Source organism: Telmatherina bonti (genome assembly GCF_933228915.1).
Source record: "Telmatherina bonti genome assembly, chromosome: 10".
Taxonomy (NCBI): domain Eukaryota; kingdom Metazoa; phylum Chordata; class Actinopteri; order Atheriniformes; family Telmatherinidae; genus Telmatherina; species Telmatherina bonti.
Genome location: NC_136628.1, coordinates 28,769,737 through 28,790,435, shown reverse-complemented (window position 1 = coordinate 28,790,435; position 20,699 = coordinate 28,769,737). Strand labels below are relative to the sequence as shown.

The window sequence follows — 20,699 nt, the reverse complement described above, 5'->3', positions numbered from 1 at the left end:
GGTGAGCAGGACAGCTTGTATGTCTGACTATGTGACCGAAAGTGTAGGAGGTGGCTTTGTATGGCAGAGTCCTCAGCCAACCCTCGCCACGGAGTATTTTTATCTCTCAGGGTTCGCAACCATAAAAACATACGTCACAGATTGGAAAGAATGTCTGGGAAAACCTTGTTTGGAAAAGTGGAGAGAAAAAAGGAAAAACAGAGATAGAAGATATTTTTGGTTAAGATTGGAGAGACGGATAGATCTTAAATTTAATCTATTAAACTATACTTTTAGAAAACTTTATAAACAAGTTGAAATATCTTGAAAAAACTAGTTAAGTGCCAACAATATTTAGCCTGTTACACATTTATGCAATTTTCTTTCAGTTATTTACATATTTTATTTCTCTTATACATTTTTCATATGTATATTTTAAATTTTTTTTTTAATCAAATCTAAAACTTTATTAAATAAATTTGATACTTTATGCAATTTTTTAATAAAACAGAACAATTTTATATTTATTTAATCGTTTTAATAGCTAATATGTATTACACATATTTTATTTCTAATTATACATATAAAAAATGTTTAATGTGTTTATTAGTACAACTTATACATCTATATCTGTGAAATTATTCTGACCACATGAACTAGCTCACTTAATAATACAGAATAAAGTCAGTTCTGTTAATAATCATCCTGCTTTTTGAGGGTTTTTTTTGTCTCCAGGTACCTTAAGGGGCATGTATACCCCATTTCAGAAAGTTTGGTTTAAATCAACAACTGATCACAAAAATAAAGAAAAAACCGTCATGAGGAAAGTTTGGGGGAATAAATATGAGGAATTTAATCACAGTGATGAAAGCATCACACTTTGGATGCTGTTTGGCTTCCAGTGGAAATAACAGACGATGACAAATTGATGGAGTGATAAAAAAAAATCTTTTAGGATGATATCAAACACAAGTGTCTTGATGAATCATGTCCATTGTTTGGTTTTTATTTTACCATCACCGAAACCTTCAGCAAAACCTCGCACAGTAGGGAGAAAACATTTCTCTTCTTCTGGGCAGCTATTTTGCTGATAATTTGCCATTTTTTCCACTCAAAGCTTTCTTTCTGTGTCAAGACAACCAAAAAAGTCAAAAACACACTCAGGATGGTGTGGTAAACGCTGGTACAACTAGTTCAACCAGAGTCCAAAACGTCACAACCCATCAAATCAACAAAAGCACTGAGTGGACAGATGTGCACGGATGCATTCCCAACGCAGATCACAAACACACACTGTACGTTTGTATATCCAGCGCGCCACTCATGGTTTATTCATAGCATTAAATACTCCACACAGCACATGCAGACATGTTAACCCAGAAGTCTGTGGGTTCTCTCACACACACACACACACACTAAAGCAGCCCAGACTGTTCTCTGACAGTCTTACGCCACAGCTCACCAAAAACCCAAATTTACTCCACATGTGACATTTGAATACAAAATAATAACAGGATTTCTGTACCAAGATAATATTTGTCTAAACTGTCTTTGAGGCAGATACTTTTAGCTCTGTGGGTTTGCTGAATGGGGTTTTTTCTGTGTGTAAGAGGAATGAGCCCTTATTTTCCTAAAAGGTACTGTGCAGATAAAAAAAAAAAAAACCACAGCAGAGATAAGTTCACTGTGAAGATGATCCGCTGTGTGAGGCCTCGAGTTTAGGAGACATGGGAATGGTAGAAAGATGAAAGATGCAAGTGGGAGAGGAGGAGGGAGTCCAGCAGGGAGATAAGACCAAGAGTTCTGTTGGGAATGGAGAACCACATGAAAGAAAAGAGTAATTAGTAAAACTGTGAATCCTTGATACGCTTTGTTTTCAGAGCAAGGTTGGATATTAAAGGGATATTGCAGCAGCTGCAGGTCAATTTTCTGTCAGTGGTGCTTTTTTTTTTTCCTTCTGGTACACTCACAGTTAAACAGACTATGGAGAATTTTCTTCTGCAAACACATATTTTACTGCTGGAAAACTGTGTGTTAGCAATAAAGGGAAAATGCAAATTAATTTGCTTCAAAATATGGAAATAAAACCATCTATTAACATGAAAAGGTGAGAAAGTAGCTGTTTTTTTCTAAGCGCTCCTGCTCTGACATCAGGTCCAATCTTAGCTCTTAATTATAGATGTTATGGGCTGCACAACCCTTCATAAAGCCTCTATATGACCACACAAAAGGGCGGGGGCGAGGTGGAGGGGGCTGGGGTGCGTTGAAGCAGGTCCCTTATTTCCCAACTCAATCAGGATGTGAAGCTGCTCCCTGACATGCTCTTTTCTGTTGATTCTGCAATTCTCCCTGCAGACTTCAGCACCGCCCTGTCCATCAGAAACACCTCCAAGGGCCGCACATAAAGTAATGATCAATTTATCAGCTGCAACGCTCCACCATGAATATGGATCAGTTCCAAATCCCAGCTTGGCCAGTGAACATGGGATGGGCGCTCTGCCAAGCTGTAACCTCACACTTAGAGTTGTATCAGTGCTGCATTATCTGAATGTAAATAATAAGCCTGTGATGATATGCTTTTTATCCCGATTTGATTAGATTTTTTGGGTGCCGATTCAAATTAAATTGTGATTCTCACAATTCTTCCATATTTCTGATTTTTGTAGATTAAAAACAAACAAAAAAAATTCACAAAAGTTTTTTTTGGTTGTCATTTTTCTTGATTTCAATAAAAAAAAAAACAGCACATTAGCCAGACCATCATTCTGCTGCTATAATGCCCAAGAAGACAAGTATAAAAAACCAAAACAAAAAAACAATAAAAATGCCAAAAATTTCACAATAAATTATTTTTATTTATTTGAAAAAGAAATTAAAAAAAATTTTTTTTTTAAATGGTCAAGCAAGAAATCCCGATATTCGATTTTTAGATTAGCTTTTCCCTCCCCTAGTGAATAATTGCTTTCCTCCTTTTTTTGAGGGGGGGTGCATCACGTTGCCAAGTGCTAACTTATTTCTACATTACAAGCAGTATAGTGAAAGCTGTCAAACCTGGAGTAACTTTAACAGCATCTTACACAGTTTTGAAGAGAAAGTCGCACAATGGCTCACCAATAGCAGCTCTTATCCGGGATCATTGTTCCATCCTGCTTTGTTTATGCATAAAATGACTACATTTCATTGTTTCCATTTGGAAAAATTAAGCAAATCTACAAAAAAAAAAAAAAAAAAAAAAAAGCTTATTTAATTTAAAATACAGGACAAAATCCACACAAATTTCAGTAAGTGTGGGTTAAATACACAGTGGACACACAAGGCTTTGTTTGTTCTAACCAGACCATAGTTACCACAGGAGCTGGATAGATGATTGCTTTCTATTTATCCCAACAACATGTGTACATTCCTTCTTTCAGCCACAGTTCTGTAATGTTCCTACTGGTAACATCTGGAGAAGGTAACACAGAACAAAGGCGATCATTTGGGACTGGAAACATGTTGAAACTGAAAGGAAATGGGGAAGCAGCCTTAGGCTTATTTGACTTACTCATCAAAAATGACAAAGTGGTGCATGTTAATCACATGCACATCACCGAGGATGGTGATTGGCTGACATTGCAGGCTGCAAACTGGGCTGAGAGTGGATAATTCAATCAGGTTTAAGTCGATGAGAGTCTATAAGCATGTTTACTGGATGACCCACTCCACCTCTTTGATCTTTCCTGCTGCTTCTGCTGGAGCTTGAGGAGGAGGAAGGGGAAACAGAGTTTTTTAAAAAAAAAAAAAAAAAATAGGAAAAGAAAAGAGGTGTATATGTGTGTGTGAGGGGCTTTCGAGGGAGGGTCCTTCAGGGTACAAACAGAGTGCTAAATGGGAGTGCGGAGGTGGGGAGGGGGCGTTTGGCAGGGTGGGAAATCACAGCCTTAGGGTGCTCTACAGATTATTCCTACTTTTCTTTCATCTGTGCTGTTCGGGGCATCTTCCTCTGATAAACCCCTCTATCACTTATTAAGCACACTGGAACAAAAGTGGAGAAGGAAAGTGAGGAAGGAGGGAAAGAGGAGCTATCATCAGCATGTAGCCGGAGTCTGATCCGAGTTGTTGGGTGTGGCTGGGAACAAGACAGCCCGGGTCTTCCTGAGATCGGGTAGTGAAGCATGAAGCAACACTCGGACATTTTAAACCTATTTATGTCACTTTTAATAGGCTGTGTTTTATCTTTATTTAAAGACAGAACATGTCTGAGTCTAATCAGTACATTTTGATGTTTGCAAAAACATGAAAAAAAAAAAAAACCATGTAAACTAAGGGAAAGAGCATGAAAGTAAGAAGCAGAGTGATGCAAGAGCAAACAGTGAAGCAGTAATGCTGCACACCATTCACACAATGAGGTCACCCTCTGAATACACAGTGATTCTCATGTATTTTTTGCCTCCTTGATTTACTGGGATTTAAAAAGAAAATAAGCAAAAAGCACAAATAATTTTTCTCCAACTGTTCCCCATTTACTGGTAAATATAAGAGCATCCAATCTGAACAAAGCTAAAGCTTGAGTTTACTTTAAAATAATAAAAACCTTAACTACACAGGTCAAATTAAAAGGATAACTCATCTCAGTACTGTGGGTTTGTGTTTCATTGCTTGGTTCAGCTTGCTTGTTGTATTTTTCTTTAGATTGAAAAAAAAAAACATGTGAAAGAAGATCACAGCTACAGTGAGCCACCCATCACTTTATAGTTTGCCCTCTGTAAGCCCCAGTATTTGTGTTTTAGGAGTCGTCATCTTGGATTTTTGCAGCCAAAAATAATGAAAGAAGAAGTGAGTAATATGAAAATTACCCTTCACAGACCATAAGAAGGACTACTAACACCCAGTATCATGGCTCAGCTATTATTCAAGCCTCATAAAACCATTAGGAATGACACCAACCCCTGTTACAGCAACTACTTCCAACACTGTCTGGAGTTGGGTGTGATTTCTTCTTCTCTTTGGTGTGATGTGGATGTAAAGTGCACCATGCTGCTTGACTGGGACGAGGTTGTGTTACATCTGAGTAGTATGACCCAGTTCCAGTGATGAAGAGAGTGCAGCCTCAAAGGACCAAGCTGCTGCTGACCTGCTTGAATAATTCATCTTTAAGTGTGAGCCCACCGCTGACTGGACGCAGCCACCTGGAAGATTACACGAACTGGGAGTATGATGGTGGCACCAAAGGAGGATGAAAAAGACAGGATGATCTTGGATGATATGAGGTGAGACGGGGACGTGTTATGCAACTGGGGAATAAAGTATGAAGCGGCAGAGAGAAATGTCGGCTGTATATTTTTGAGGATGAGAAGATGCTTGAAATAAAAACACACGATTCAGTTTGTTTGAGGAGATGCTAAACAGCTCTTATCATTTCACTCTCATGTGCAAACCAAACATCCATCAGCTTGAAGTGGCTGCACTTCCGTGTGCATGTGCATGTGCATGCCACCTGTCTGCTAATGCAACGCGGTTGCTGCATCACTTTCATCACCATTTGCTAAACCCTGCACTCCTTAGTTACAGAAACACTTAACCCTTCTTAAATTCCTCATTTTCTTAATACAACTGCTCTTTGATTTCATACACATTCATAGACAAAAGCAAAAGAAGGATTATAATCTGCAGCTGGCCAGCTGCAGTGACAACTGAAACTGATTTTGTTAGCTACAACTAGTTTATCAAACTTAGCTGTCAGCTACTTCAACACTGCTTTGTTCTAATTATTTCTCATTTTCTGTCTGACTTCCTATTCATTTCCCATCCGTATATAACTCTAATATTGTGCGCAAAGGCCGAGTTTTGCAGAACAATTCAGACTGAATTCTGGTCGGCATCCACTTGGCTGAAGTGGGAAATATCATCATCATCAAAGAGACACGTCTTCATAAGAGAAATAATATCCCCACAACAAAAAACAAGCTGTGTATGCTTTGACACCTTTGTTCAAGTAAAATCAGGTCAGCTATTCTGTCACACACACACATACACACAAACACAAAACAAAGCCTCCTCCCCCACTTCCAGAGGATTAAAGAAAAAAAAACACTTGGGTGTTAAAACCTCATTTTCAGGTGAACAATCCATTAACTTGCTTGTGGAAAATCAATTGCTTAATCAATAAAAAATCTACCAGTCTTAACGGCCAGCAGTGACGTGTCATGGGCTGGAAAAAAAAAAAAAAAGAGGCGCTGCAGCTAAACGCTTTCTCTCTAATGTGTCACTACTCCAACTCCTCTCCTTCCCTTCTCTTCCTGCTTTGATCCTGTCTTTCCTCCCCTTCTCCTCCCAACTCTCATTGAGTAAATAAATTACAACCTAAACACAAGCACTTTCCACTGACGATTCACGCCGACTGTCAGTGGCAGGATGGAGGAGGATGGGTCGCGCACACACCATGAAACTTCATCAGAAGGGAGAAGGCGAGATACGAGCGGGAAGAGATGCAATCAGCGCAAACGACTCCACATCTCCACGAACACACACATCTAGCACACATCCCTCTCCATGATATTATACAACACACATTACATAAGTCAAACAATTTGTGACTGTGTGAAATAGACTTTTGGAGGTGCCCTCCCTCACAAACACCCACTCAGCTCTTTGAATGCAGAGGTACACGCTTGAGCCGGTGCCCACGCCAGAGCCACGATTTTTTGCTTTTTAATTCCGACAGGGATGGTTAGGCTTTTTTTTTTCTTTTTTCTTTTTTAAAAGAAAAGTTTGCTGAGATGAATTCACGACATGCTGGTTATGCAACATAACCACAGTGGTTATGCTGTTTCAAGCGAAGCAAAGCAGGGAAAACAACTCTGGCGCTGTGCTTAACAGTGTCGATCTCCAAGGTTATTCACAGCAAATAATTTAAGTTTGGTTTAATAATATTTCAAAAGAAGGTGAAAGCTGGCTTCGCGGGTACACAACAACATTGTTTTATGACCTCATCTTATCACAGATCAGTTCAAAACATCCAGCCCAGGAGACTGGAGGGGTTTAAGAAACTCTTCCTCGACATGAATACGATTACATCATCATTAGTCCAACTTGTGAAGGCACAAGAGTGCTTTGTTGGTCAACATAGCAAAAGGTTAAACTAAAAGACAAAGCACTTTGTAAATGTTATCTTATGTGCACAAATGATTACAGTTTGGATATCTTCCCTGCTGGAGTGACCAGCTGTCAGCCGAGCACCCATTTGTACAGACTGGAAAAGGACTGCGTGACACCTGAATATACTAAACACAGCTTTACAGAAGATGTCTTCAGGAGTAAGTCGAGTGCCTAATGCTTTTTGGTTTTTAAAAAAAAAAAAAAAAAAAAAAAAATCCCCCCCCCCCCCCCCCCCCCAAAATATGCCTGCGATGAGAAGACTAGCGCAAGAGTTCCTAAAGTCTGCAGAGTACCAGCAGGAAATAGGCAGCCTCCCTCCCTGGCCTTGGGACAGGAAGTCATAAAGCAGGATCAAACGTCTGGCACTGCTGACAGCGATGCCATATGAACTGTATAATATCATGGGAGATGCGAGTTTGAACAATAACTCAAAGCAGTTTTAACAACCAGATTTACAAAAAACGTGATTCTCTACTTGAAGGTGAAACATTACAGCCGAAAATCCACTGCATGTCCGCTTTCTTTCACATTTACATCACATCCCACTCTTACACTCATGCACTGAAAATCCTCAGACTCCTTTAAAAATCTGTATATTTGCTGCAAAGCGTTTTCCTGTAGGCAGGTGAGTAAAGTGTTTGCCCAGAAACAGAAAACATACTGACTTAAGCAGGGAAACAGATACAAATGAGGATGTCAGATGAGCACTCCCCCCACTGTGCCTCAGCTCTCACTTAAGCAAAGGTCAGAGGTCAAAGTCTAGATAAGTCTACAAGCTAAAAGTACTATTTTAGGACTCTGGTCTGTCTTTAAAGCTCTCTAAAAGCCTGGGAAACACACTTATCAGTGTGTTCTCCTTAGGCAGCAGATTTCATGCCCAGTGGCTGTTCGTCTGACTAGAAGGTACAAGCCTGAGGCTGAAGATGGAGACGAGCAGACGAGTCTGAAACAGCTGCAATACCGCAAACTACTGATCCAGTCACATAATGGTTAGACTGATTGATTGATGGATTGATTAGGAAAGTTTATTTGAAAATAATGACAAAATATAAAAAGAAATGTAAAATAAAACCAAAAAAGAAAACACAAAAGTTATAAAGGAGTGTGTGGAAGACTTAATCTAATCCTACGCAGGCTGATTAAAACAGCTTTCAGTCATTTTACTGTTGTCATATCTGTCATTGATAATAACTGCTATGCATTACATAATCTTATATTGAAGCAGTAGTGATAATAATAACAATCCATAAAAATATCAATATTACCTTGAAGAATACATAGTTGTCATGGCACCTCAAATCTTAGTTGGGCCTCATTTTGTTTGTTTTCCTCATCCTGTTTTCTTTTGCAGAAATTGATGAGTGGAGCCAGTCAGGATGATTGGGAGTAACTGGCAGGTTCAATAACAGTCATTAAATGCCAGCTGATGAAATTTGTTCATCTCATTCTTTCTCTTATCAGCTGGCACCACGCTGTTTGGTTGGCCTTGGGTAGCAGTGGTGTCATGCACCTTTTATGACACGACACTATGTGACACTCATCCATCTGCCGACACACTGACACTACCGACTTTCACACCTCAAACCTTTATGTTTGAATAAATACATTTTGTTACAGAGTTTTTTTGTTTGTTTTTCCTCATGGCTTCCGAGCTGGGTCGTGAGATGAAACAAGTTTTTTTTCTTCAATTAAAGTGTCCTATTAAAACCAGCCAAGGCAATTTATAGTTTCAAAATCCTGTTTTTACCCACTCAAAATGGGAGACTGAGGACTACTGGAGCTTTAGGGACCAGAAGGAGTATATAAACAGACTAGAGGGTTTATGGAGGTAAATACACTGAAACAAAGACTGTATGGCGCAAACACAAAGGAGAACGCACACAGACATGGACTTGCCACTGTTCGACAGACAGTAACCGTGATGCTCAAATTTTCAAGAATAACTGGAATTTTCAACAAGAATGCCAGTGAATAATAAATCGGGAATGAAAATAGAAAGTTCAAATAGACATTAAAATCTCTAGTGACCATTAAGAGGCCGTTTCTCACATCTTGTTGTGCCATCTCACTTTGTCAGAACATAATCAGCTCAATAGTTACATATTTTACTGAGGACAGAAGTAGAAAGACTCAATCAGGATACCGTGCAAGCTTTATGGAGACTACCTGACAGGGACAAAGAGCTTCTCTGTCTCAACTTCCAACACATCCAGGCCTTAATGTGTCTTTTTAAATTGCTACAAGGAACTTTGGATTAATAGAACCACGATTTAGAGGAAAAAAACAAAACATTCTGTTTTGTTTCTAATGCAATTTCTAATGCAGAAACTGTCCTCTTCACTCTATCTGTCATCCCTTAAAGAAACCAGACTCATCCAGGCCTCAGAAAGGATCAACAATCCTGCATAATGAACCGTGGAACCACAGTGGGCAAATACTTGCTCATTCTCAGACCCAGTTTACAGTTTCTCAACAATCAGCAGTTTTTTTTAATAGATATATATATATATAAAAAAGATTAGAGCATTTCAACAAAGGGGCGTTTTAAAAAAATGCTGCAGCTTTCTATCTGTCCGACCCCATCCCCAGCTTCGTCAGAGTGGTGTTGGGGGCTAGATAAGAACTGGAAAGTAAATGTCAGCCACAGATGGATATTCATCACATCTTCCCACTGCAGTAACAGAAGTACACTTTAAAGCCCAGAACAGGCTCTCCAAGCGGGAGCGCAGTGTATCGCTGAGGTCCATTTGCTTTAATATTGGCCAGAAAGCTGCCAACAACAACAAGAGGAAAAAGGAGAAAGTAGTCTGGTCTCACTGGGATTTGGAGGGGAACAGCTGCATCTAATGGTCGGAGACATGGTTCTGCCAGTGATGTGGAATCTGATTAGGAAACAATATGCATCAAGGGTGACTTTGTAAACTTGTTTTTAGTTAAAAAAATCCTTTTCAAAGTCAACTGACTCCCTTTTGCAGCTAATGAACAGGACGTTAGAGCTTCTTAGCTATAATCAGAACAGTTTTTGTTAGAAAGAAATGAAATGCTGTCCTTCTTTTCCTCTCTTCCTCTCTTTTGAGAAGAAAACAAACTACATGTCGATGACTTTACAGTGTCTGGTTTACTGACACTTAAAATCCGGCTGCAAATGCATTTATTTACACTCAAATTCAACTTCAGACAAGCAATTCATTCTTTATTTCACATCACTTTCATGTTATAAATAACTACAAAAGAATGTAACTGGATCAAAGGGAGCTGAGCCAAGGTGAACCTTGGATAATCATGGGGCAGAGCCTTGCGGTACACTGGCAGGCAGAACCATGCATGAAATAAGCTTTGTCCCTCTGAGAGTCAGACTGGGACTGTGATGAGAGGGATGAGGTGGGTCTCTTCCCACAGTGTCATCTGTTGTCAATAATTCTTCAGCTTGAGAACAGCCAGGGGGATATGTGGATGTCAGGTTTATATGTGAATAAGTGGAGAATAATGGTCAGAGTTGTGCTTGTCAGATTGCGAGGCGAGACATTTAGCTTTATGAAATGATGCCACTATATCATATTTTGTCACCGTTTATTGATTTTTTTTTAATCTGAATAAAATCGGAGCAGAGCAGAGGGAGTTTAGGGAAGATGCAGTCCGTAAGTCTCAGGCTCCAACACTGATGTATAGCAGAGCGATTTGAACCAGTCCTGAAAAGCCAGAGTTCTTCTGACTCTGCTAAGAGGCTCTTGTTCCTGTTTCGATTTCATCTGGAGGCAAAATTGATAACCCCAGTAGTCGAGTATCTGAAACGCCTCTTCAGACCGTCACCAATTATTTCTGAACTCTGACATCCATGAGACAAAAGAGGTGGTGGGGAATGCATGGAGATTCACGGTGTCCCTCTCTGGAGAGCATTTCATTTCCCAGGCTGTGATGAGATTCTTTGTTCTCACTTTAACTTTCAGTATCCCATAATTGGCCACCATCTGGGGCTCTTGTTCCTGTTCTCTGTTGCTTCATCTCTCTCCCTCTTTTGTGTCTCTCCAACTGCCTTCCCCACATGTGCTGCACATGCATGTTTATGGTAGGAAATCATACATCTGTTGTCAATCCTTTATACTTCCCTGCGATATTATGTAACGTTATAATGAGGGCCGATTATTTGCTTGGATCGCCCTCAACGTTTCAGGGATTGATAGCAGAGGAGTGTGTTTGCACTTTTTAAGGAGAAAAGAAAAGGCAAACGGGGAGGAGAGAAGGTCACACAGATGTCCTCTGGCCTTTATGTGGCCTTATTGCATTGTGATTTTTATGTTGTCATTTGGTCTCAGTCATCCAAAAAGAAATGGAAAAAAAAGAATCATCCCTGCTCTTCTCTTCCTACGCGGTTCGTAGCTGAATTCTCATCCTTTGATGAATCAAAGTTCTGTCAAACGCCTCCAACTTGGACAAAGACCAGCAGTTAAAGTGGTTAAAGCTTGAAATACATGTTTTTATCCTCTCTAACATTGTGGCATACCAAACTACCTCAACAGATAACTAATCAATTGCCATGATTTCCATCCAAAAAAACAGTAGATATCCATGCAGGCTGGGCAGGACACTTATGCCCCCCACCCCCAGGATTAACGGTAATGATTTTGGTGATTGCTTAATTATTCATCTCCTTTGTTTGACCAGGTTCTGCAGAGATCAAGAGTTGTCTTTTTCTACATTAAAAGACATGAAGGAATTGAACACTTCGGTTATAATTGACAAGAAGGCTATAAAAGTGACAACAGCAGTACAAAAACACGATTCCTCTGGTGTTCAGTGATGCTTGGCCTTCATCAGACTGAAGGATTTCATAATTTGCATTTCCAGAATAATCCAATTTAGCAGGTCAGGGCTTCTCCTCTTCTCATTACAAAGAGGAAAGAATGTTTTCCTGCACGTTTGCATGATCTTAGAGTGCACATAGTTATTTAGGGCACGCGTCTCCCAAGTGGCAGGGAGAGAATGTTTTAAGTAGGAACAAAGGCTGTCTAAGTGAGGGCTGTGACGGAGGAGCGTCTTTGTGGGAAGATGACAAGAAAAAATATAAAAATCCATCAAAACGGCGCTATCAGCTCCATTGATCAAGGATCGTCTGATGAAGAAGTCACTTTAATTGGGACTCCTCATCAATTAAAAAAAAAAAAGAAAAAGAAAAAAAAAAAAAAAAAGAAAAGTGCCATATGCTCAAACTGGTGGAGTATGAGCGATGAGACTCATTAAAAAACATAGTAGAAGGAAACTGGAAAGTGCACATAATGACTAAATAAGTGGGTTTAGTTGGAAAAGAGCAATGAGGACTAAGATGAATTCTGTTGCCTTTTTTTGAATGAATGTACAACCCCCACACAAACACACACACACACACACACACACACACACACACACACACACACACACACACACACACACACACACACAGACACACACACACCTAGTCATACAAAGAAGGAATAAACTAACAAACAACAAATAATATAGCAGGCTGAAGCCATAAATGTAATTTATAATGTATTACCCCATCACCCAGTTGTGTGAGTATGCAAGTCTGTGGTATGTCCCCAGGGCAGCTGAACACACTCAGCAGAGCCCCATCTGTTAGTGATGTTGACAGTTTTTTGTGTGACTGCGCGGGCGAACGGCCGCAGGGGGTGTGCAGGGTGGAAACGTGACAGATAGCAGCCCTTAATGACAGCAGGCAGAAGCAAAATAGATGACACCGTGTATTAGGTGCTAATTTATATCAATACTTACAACGCAAATCCATGAGCAAGCACACACACACATACACACTGCCTCATTAAAACCACTAAACTCCATGTTCATGACAAACATGGCATGAAATACCACCACCCTACATGCCCTAGAGGAAAGACTTTTAATTTCTTTTTTTTAACAGAAATGAAATGCAGAGGAAAAAGCCTGGAAGTCTTGGGAAAAAAATTAAGAAAAACAAAAATGTTTCCTTAAGATTTAATACTTTGTAGTCATGAAAGACCATCTATTTGTTTTGGGGTTTTTTTGCATGATGAAAAAAAACAAAGAAGGATCCTCCAGTCAAAAATGTTTTTAATACTTTATTCATAGTGTGGATATTTCTATACACATTAAATAGACTGGTTTTCATAGTTAAAGTATCCTAAAGCTGAAGTGGCATCTGATCCAGTACCAGAGAGATTAGATCAGAAGTCTTGGCTCGCTCTGTTGTTTCACAGCTAATTCTCCAGATGGCTGATCTACTACTACTCCCAACAGTTGCGCCAATAAACCCTTGACATGGCAAGTAAATGTCGAGCTTTGCATCTAATGCTTTGTGTAGAGGAAACGGCCTCGGCTCTTAAGTGGGGAAGGAGAGTGCACACAGATGAGTGCCTCAAACTTTACAGCCCCTCTGCACCCGTAGCAACAAGCTAATACATGTAGCCCAGACCAGCATCACTGGCTGCAGTGAAGAGCTGCCAGAAACAAACATCTTAATCATCCCTTTGTGATTTTGCACCAAGATTCCAACTTCTCTGGCTCCCATTATCTCTGTGTTATTGGGTTACTTTTTTATTGATGCCTGGAAATGATGCTGCAATTAAAGGGTTGACATGCGCTCAACCCAGAACACACACAAATAAAAACAACAACCCCGAGCACTGTGTAACGGGGTGTGTGATTGTCTCATGGATCAGAATGAGGTGAGGTGGTGTCCCTCTGCTGGGGACATAACTCTGCTGGAGATGTTACATTCTTAAGGAAATAAGATTATCAGATGTGAGCTACAGAAATGTGATATGCGCATGATAGTGAAGAGAACATTCAGTTCCTCTACAGCGAGGACATTCAGCGCAGCACCAGGTGGTGCTAGCCATGATCTCCTGAGTGATATGGCTGACAGCAACATGAATGCCAGCAATAGGTAGATTGCGCTGAAATCGTCACTTCTGCTGTTTTAAAGGTTGAATGGGTTTAAAGGTGGACCAAAACTATTTTAAAAGGCATCAAGATCATTTGAGAACACCAGACTCTTCTACCTCACACTTAAATCTTCTGCACAAAACAAAAGTTTTAGTTTTATTTAGCCTTTTAAAAACAATATTCTGAAGTGAGACAACTGACAGAGATGGACTGAATGACTGCAAGCACTGTAGGTGTATAAAGACAACAAATTCATCCTGATAAGGGGAGAAAAAGCCCGAGACGAGCCCGAGAGAGGCTGAGATGGGGCACACAGGGGCTCGGTTACCACATGAAAGCGTCACTGAATCTGGTGGAAATGATGCAGCTCTGCCATGTGAGGCACCGCGGTGGTCAACGTAAACAGTTACATAACCCGCCCTCTGAAGACAAGTATTGAAAGCTACGGCCAACACATAAAAGTTGCTTGGGGGACCTTGCACCGCCTGTGAGGCTGAGGAGGGATTAGAGACCAGGAGGATGTTTGAACTTTCCCCTCATAACCAATTCAAGACTTTCTGCTATAAGAAGACTGAGCATAATCCTGGCAAGTGGAGTTTTTTGATGTGAAAGCTATTTAAAGTTTCAGATTGTGGCAGAGTTCTTATCAAGTGTACAAAAAAAGTTTTCTCAGCCAGAAGCTAAAAAATAAATAGAAAAAATATCAGTAGGCTGAAGATGTCACACACTGGAAGTAAAAGCTTTTCCAAGTCATCGGCTCCAGGACATTTATGAATTTATGAGGACAGGGGGAGCCTAACCCTGACTTTGTTGCCATTTTATGGAGGATTAGAAATCTGACCTCAGAGATCAAAGGTTATCTGCTTGGGGGAAGTCAGATGGGTGCAGGGCTGGAAATAAACACTGGCATTCCCCTTATGGACCAGAAAACTCATACACAACTGCACCGCTATAGTCCAAGTCTTAAACTTCCCCTTCATCGTGTTCATACTAGTCCAAACATGATGCACCTCCTGTCCCATGAAACTATCAAAAACCTGCTGGCGCCCTTGGAAACTATCATAATGCAATCTCTGACCCAAACTGCAGCATCTTCTGCAGACAAAACCAAACAACGTCTTCATCAGTAACAAAGTGAAGTACCAGCAGTGGGTAGAAATACATTTTTTTAAAAAAAAAAAAAGCCGGAAAGCTTTAAGCCCAGTATGCCCATGTACGGTCAGCCAGTATCCCACAAGCTTGTTAAATAAATCAGAGGGTCTCAGGAGAAGAAAGCAAAACAGTGAAGTCTCCTTCTAAACTCAGCTTCAGCAGGAAAGCAAACAGCCCAGGTCCCAGTGTAACTATCAGAAGGTACGTGCGCTGCACTACACTTCGATTCCTTTGCAGGCATTTCAATACACTGTAAAATATCTGCTTGATGTTATGAAACATAAATCCTCCCAAGACTGAACTTTTCATTAACACTGTGTGGTCAAAGAAAACACGCTGAGGATTTCACTTTGCCTTAGTGATAATAAAATAACTCACAACCAGACAGAAGTTAAATCCTCCTGGTTTTCCTGTTAGATACTCTTACATTCACACACTTGTTATATATGAAGACATATGGCAGAAAAGAAAGCCGGTATGTCACTTAATGTGGACAGTTTCAACAAACTGAGTCACTGCAGGATGGATGTTTCGCTACTTTTTTAGTTTTACCACCTGAACTCTGGTAAACTGGTGCCTGTGATTCACTATTTTCTGCCTGTGAGAGTCTCAGAGAGTACATGCCATTCTCCATTCCCCCCCAGTCACAGTGAGCCAGCAAACATGTGGCCTATTTATTTTTATTTTTATCTTTTCCTTGGCTGTTGTTGGCTGGAAGCGGATGTTCCCAGCAGCAGCAGTATTTCACTTGCAAATTGGCAGCTATTTCATTAAGGGTGGGTTTTACCTTAAAAAAAAACAAAACAAAACAAAACACTAAAGCAGTCATGATCTACTTTAACCTAATATGTATAAAAACATTAAATGGGTCCTTTTAGGTGAGAAAATGGAATTTAGTTTTTCAAGAATAGATCTTCATGATACTGGGTGTAAGTAAGTTTAAAGCATAAAAAATAGAAATGAATCCATTCTTTGTAATAAATTCAGACCTTAATATAAATGCAAACTCAATTTTCCACACTATAACACCGAGATGTGATCCCATGTACTGTAAATACAGACATGTGCGTGAGTTAAACCCTCCGAGAGGTCCTCCAGTCTTCATCAGGAGCAGATCCGCTCAAGCTAAAAGCATAGTGAGGGAAAAGGAGTCTGATAAACAAGATTTAAGTCTTAAATCTTTGACTTGCCAATAACTAATAGCCCCCACGCTGGAGAGATCTGACACATAAAAAGATGCCATCCTTGGATGAATGTGTAAAATGAATGTGTGCATGTGTAGTGCAGCCCCACTTTCATTCTTATAGCCTTTTAGAGGGAATCAAAGGCAACACTCAAGGTCATAAATCATCATCCCGAATGAGAAAAGCATGGAAAGTGGTGGTGACAAACAGGAAATGCTAACAAAAACAAGTCATGGTGCTATTTTTTTTTTTTCTTCCATTCCAAGTCTGTTTGAAAGACATATAGCTTTGGTCTGAGAAGAAACAACAAGAACACAACATTTTTCAGAGAAATCTGCTCCTTTGAAATGCAACCTTGTAGAGGGGGAAACTCATGTTTGCTCCACTTTTTTTGTTTTTTAATATCTGAGACAAAACACTTCCAAGAGAAACTTGTCACTGGTTCTACTTTTACCTGTGACTACAAATATGATGCTATGTGGAGCAGTGACAAACACGTTTTAAAAAGTTGTCAGAAGTCAGAAAAGTGTCAGAGGAAGGTTTATAAATAAGCAGCTGGAAGCACACCTCTGGCAAAGACTTGTGCATCTTGAGAGAAATATGGAGAGATTCATTGATGGTAAGAGCATTTTAAACTCTCACCGCTGACCCAAACAATGTAAAGTTCCATCAATTACAGGAGCGCAGAAGATTAAACTCATACAGCAGCACTTTAACTGAATGGCAGGAAAATGACAGGGGACAAGCGCCACTTAACCAAACTGATTTTTCCATGAAGTTTTGGAAAATGTGAACACGGCAGCTCAGTGGACTGTTGTTGACTTGTTAAAATGATGCAAAGTGAAAGGCAGAACTGACTAAAAACACACTTTCTCCTGTGTAAACCATGTTTAGTTTAAACCATTTTTTCACCACAAGGCGGAAACTGCGTTAAAATAAACACTTGGGCTATTAATCCAGTCAGTGTTATTGCAGGACATCACAACAAAGCCACTTCATTGTGCGGATAATTAAAATGAGTCACATGGAGGAAAATCTCCCCAAGAGGACATAGAAATATCTTTGTGCAGGGTCTATTTTAGTCATGGCCTGACAGCAGCCGTCCTCTTACCTGGACCTGCCCTTTGCCCATGATCTTGTCCACAATCTCATTGTCGTCCTTGTTGAGCATGCTCTTGTCGTAACACTTCTCATAGCAAAGGATCCGCAGGTACTGGGAGCCCTCCAGCTCAATCTCAAACTCCTACACAGATATAGAGAATTAGATCATTGTCTTTGTGAGAAACGTAAAAAATGTCCCTTGAAAGAGATGATGACTGACTTCGTTCCACTGAGGTTCTGTAGTGTCTCTGAAGACTCGGGTCTTAGCTTTACTGACAAAGTAACCAAATGAATCCACTTCAAGGGTGCAGTATAAATCTGTAAGGACAAGAGAAGAGACAAGTCCATCACATACAGACCAACATTTAGATTTTTTTGTGCTCAGACATAATTACTTCCATGTAATTATGTCTGAGCACTGAGGAGACATCATATACAATACAAAGTCTAATCACTAAACCCTTGTTGATCCAATTCTTAATCAGTAAATTGATTTTAGAGCAATTAAAATGAGTCTTTTAATTAAAAGATCAGCACAGCAACAGGCTAAAAATACTGCATGACTTTATGAGTCTCTTGGCACAAAATTCACATTCTAGTAGTGTATATTCTTGTCAATAAGCTCCCAATAACAATGAATGAATATTCGAAGAAACCGAATAATCTTTCAATTTCCTTATTATACAAGTATTAGCCTGGTCTTAAAAAATAAAGTAGAAATGGAATTAAATGTGGAATTAAATGTTATTTCTGGAGCCCAACATTATACATTTAATAGTCCCACTGTCTCAAACTAACTGAAAAATAATTAAATTCCATTTTGACAAAATATAGTATAAAAAGACCATCGTATTTGAGATGTTGTACATTTTCTCTGCTGAATGCGGCATCTCACTGCAGTGTGTCACAACTGGTCCCATTTTATGGCATCAATGTTTATAACAGATCTCTGAAGATAAATTTAATGAGTTGTAATAAATGTACATTTAAAAGCTGAAAAATAAATAAATAATTCCACCGAGCGAAACAGCTCCCCAGTTGGTCAGCATGCTATTTCTCAGGGCTACTCAATTAGATGTCCATGTGATTTTCAAATTAAAAATGATTAGAGCCAGTACATAAAGTAAGGTAAAAGTTACATCTACATTTTGAAGAGTAAGTAGTTTATTGATTTTTCTATTTTAAATTCAGACCCACATGACAAGGACAAATGCACAAAATAAAATAATAAAAATTCCAGTCAGAACCTATTTTTCTCCTAACTTATAACATAAAAAGGTCCAATATACAATATAATCTTTAAACACCGCCACACACTCATTGCATATTAAACACATCAGTTTGGCGCTCGAATGTGACGGCAAAATAAACAAATACTTATCAGTCCAGGCGGGGTTAAATCTGCGGTTTTTGTTGTTAATTTCGGGTTTTGGGACAGAGAGCGACATGCAAGCTAGCGCTACTCTTACATCTTTAAAACACAACATCACACGCGGTTAATGTTGCTAGGCAACCAAGTGTTGCATTCAGGGTCTGCTGCACAACTGTAGGACTGTAGGCTACTTAATCAGCGTAGGAATGACTGAAGGTTTTTGATTAATATCTTTATTCTTTTACATAAGGTGGGCCACATATAAGTTGGTTCTGGGCCGCATGTGGCCCGCGGGCCGCCATTTGAAGAGGCCTGCTATCGCCTGTCAGCTGACAGACGTCACTCTCTTGCCTGTGTATACAATCAACCCCAGCACTCCTCAACATCCTCATTCCACCGCTGCCGCTCCGCTGGGATCAGCTCACGCTCGAGTCCAACACGGAGCAATTAAGTCTGTTAATGTGTTTCTTTAAACGGCTGCCGAAGCCGCTCCTGCAGACCGCGCTACCAGCTGTCTGTAAAATGTCTAGCACATCCTGTAGCCTGGACCTGGTCCCATGGGGTTACATCGGTCTGACAGCATGAAGGATGGGTTTGTGGTCTGACCTTACATCAGGACTGTCACTATGATTGGTGTAAGGGGAGACAGTGTGGGGGGTTGTGGGCGGTTAGGAGGCCTTTGGAATCCTGCTTTCATATCGTTACACACAGACCGACAGAATGTTGCATGAAAAGCAAAGTCACCATCATCAGTAAGGAGAAAGCCAGCCTGAGCATGGAGAGACACCAACTGTGTGTAGATGAGCTGTGACTGACCTGAGCAAACATTCACACATGCATCCATATAACTCACAGCAGCATACAGTACTGGGACCTCCTCCTCCCATCTGGATCCATTCCTTCTTTGTTTGTTTTCTCAGCATCCTGATAGGTTCTTGCAATAATTACTCCCAACGAGGAAGAGATTAGTGGCGATGGTATGAGGGAAGTTCAGTGAAGGGGAATTCAGAGTGACCATCTGGGGGATATTTCTAAAATGAAGCAATTATTGTACATTTCCGCTACATACAGAAGCATAACAGCTCATGGCAATTACCTCCGACTTGACAGACCACATTTAGCGAGGAGATGAGATGAAATATTTGAGTATCAAAAGTGATTTGGCTTATATATTCTTAAGAATAGAGTTGATGTAGTTTGACACTTTTAATGTTACGGAAACAGATGTTGGCCATCTTCAATATAGCAAAAGTGGGGTAGAGTGATTTTTTTTTTTTTTTTTAACATGTTCAGTGTTATTAAATACAGCTACATGTGGATATGAAGAGTCTATTCATAGTCTGGAGGAGCTTCCAGTATGCTTTAAGAGCACATTTCCTCTCCATCTGAAACAGGTTCATGTGCCCCGACCCAAAACTCAAAACAAGGCCATAGAGGGAATATTTGGAGACGCTTTTTATTGGTCCATGTGCCCTTATCCAGCACAGCTTTGAAAACTAGGACATAATTCCATGAGCTTTCGCTTTCCTGGCAGGTCACAATGAGTATTAGGCTATGAGGGGGATATGGGGTCTCTGACCCTTCAGCACAAGGGTTAATGGATACCATCCGTTTCCATCTCAATTAGCCGAGGACTATAGTGTGTGTGGTGTGTGTGTGTGTGTGTGTGTTCTTATAGAGGAGGCTAATTTTTGCCCACGGCTGCTGAGAGCCGGGTCAAATTGAGGGTTCACAGAATTAGAAGAGGAGTGATAATCAGTTAAACTAATCAGCGTCTCTACAGATGCATTTTACAGCCGCTAGAAGGGCAGTTTGTACAGTTTTGTTGCGAGGCTTCAGGAGAAAATATTCGTCTG

The 20,699-nt window shown here is 40.1% G+C and overlaps 1 protein-coding gene across 2 annotated transcripts in view; it reads right to left on the bottom strand.

Annotated features, from left to right (window-relative positions):
* Positions 1-20,699, bottom strand: part of abr (ABR activator of RhoGEF and GTPase) — a 118,182-nt gene that overhangs the window by 13,491 nt on the left and 83,992 nt on the right. For both annotated transcript variants that reach the window (XM_079247554.1, XM_079247555.1), the window contains 2 exons: positions 17,692-17,789; positions 17,482-17,613 (listed from right to left, as the gene is read on the bottom strand). In XM_079247554.1, coding sequence (XP_079103680.1) covers positions 17,482-17,613; positions 17,692-17,789 — 230 coding nt within the window. The remainder of the gene's footprint in view (positions 1-17,481; positions 17,614-17,691; positions 17,790-20,699) is intronic.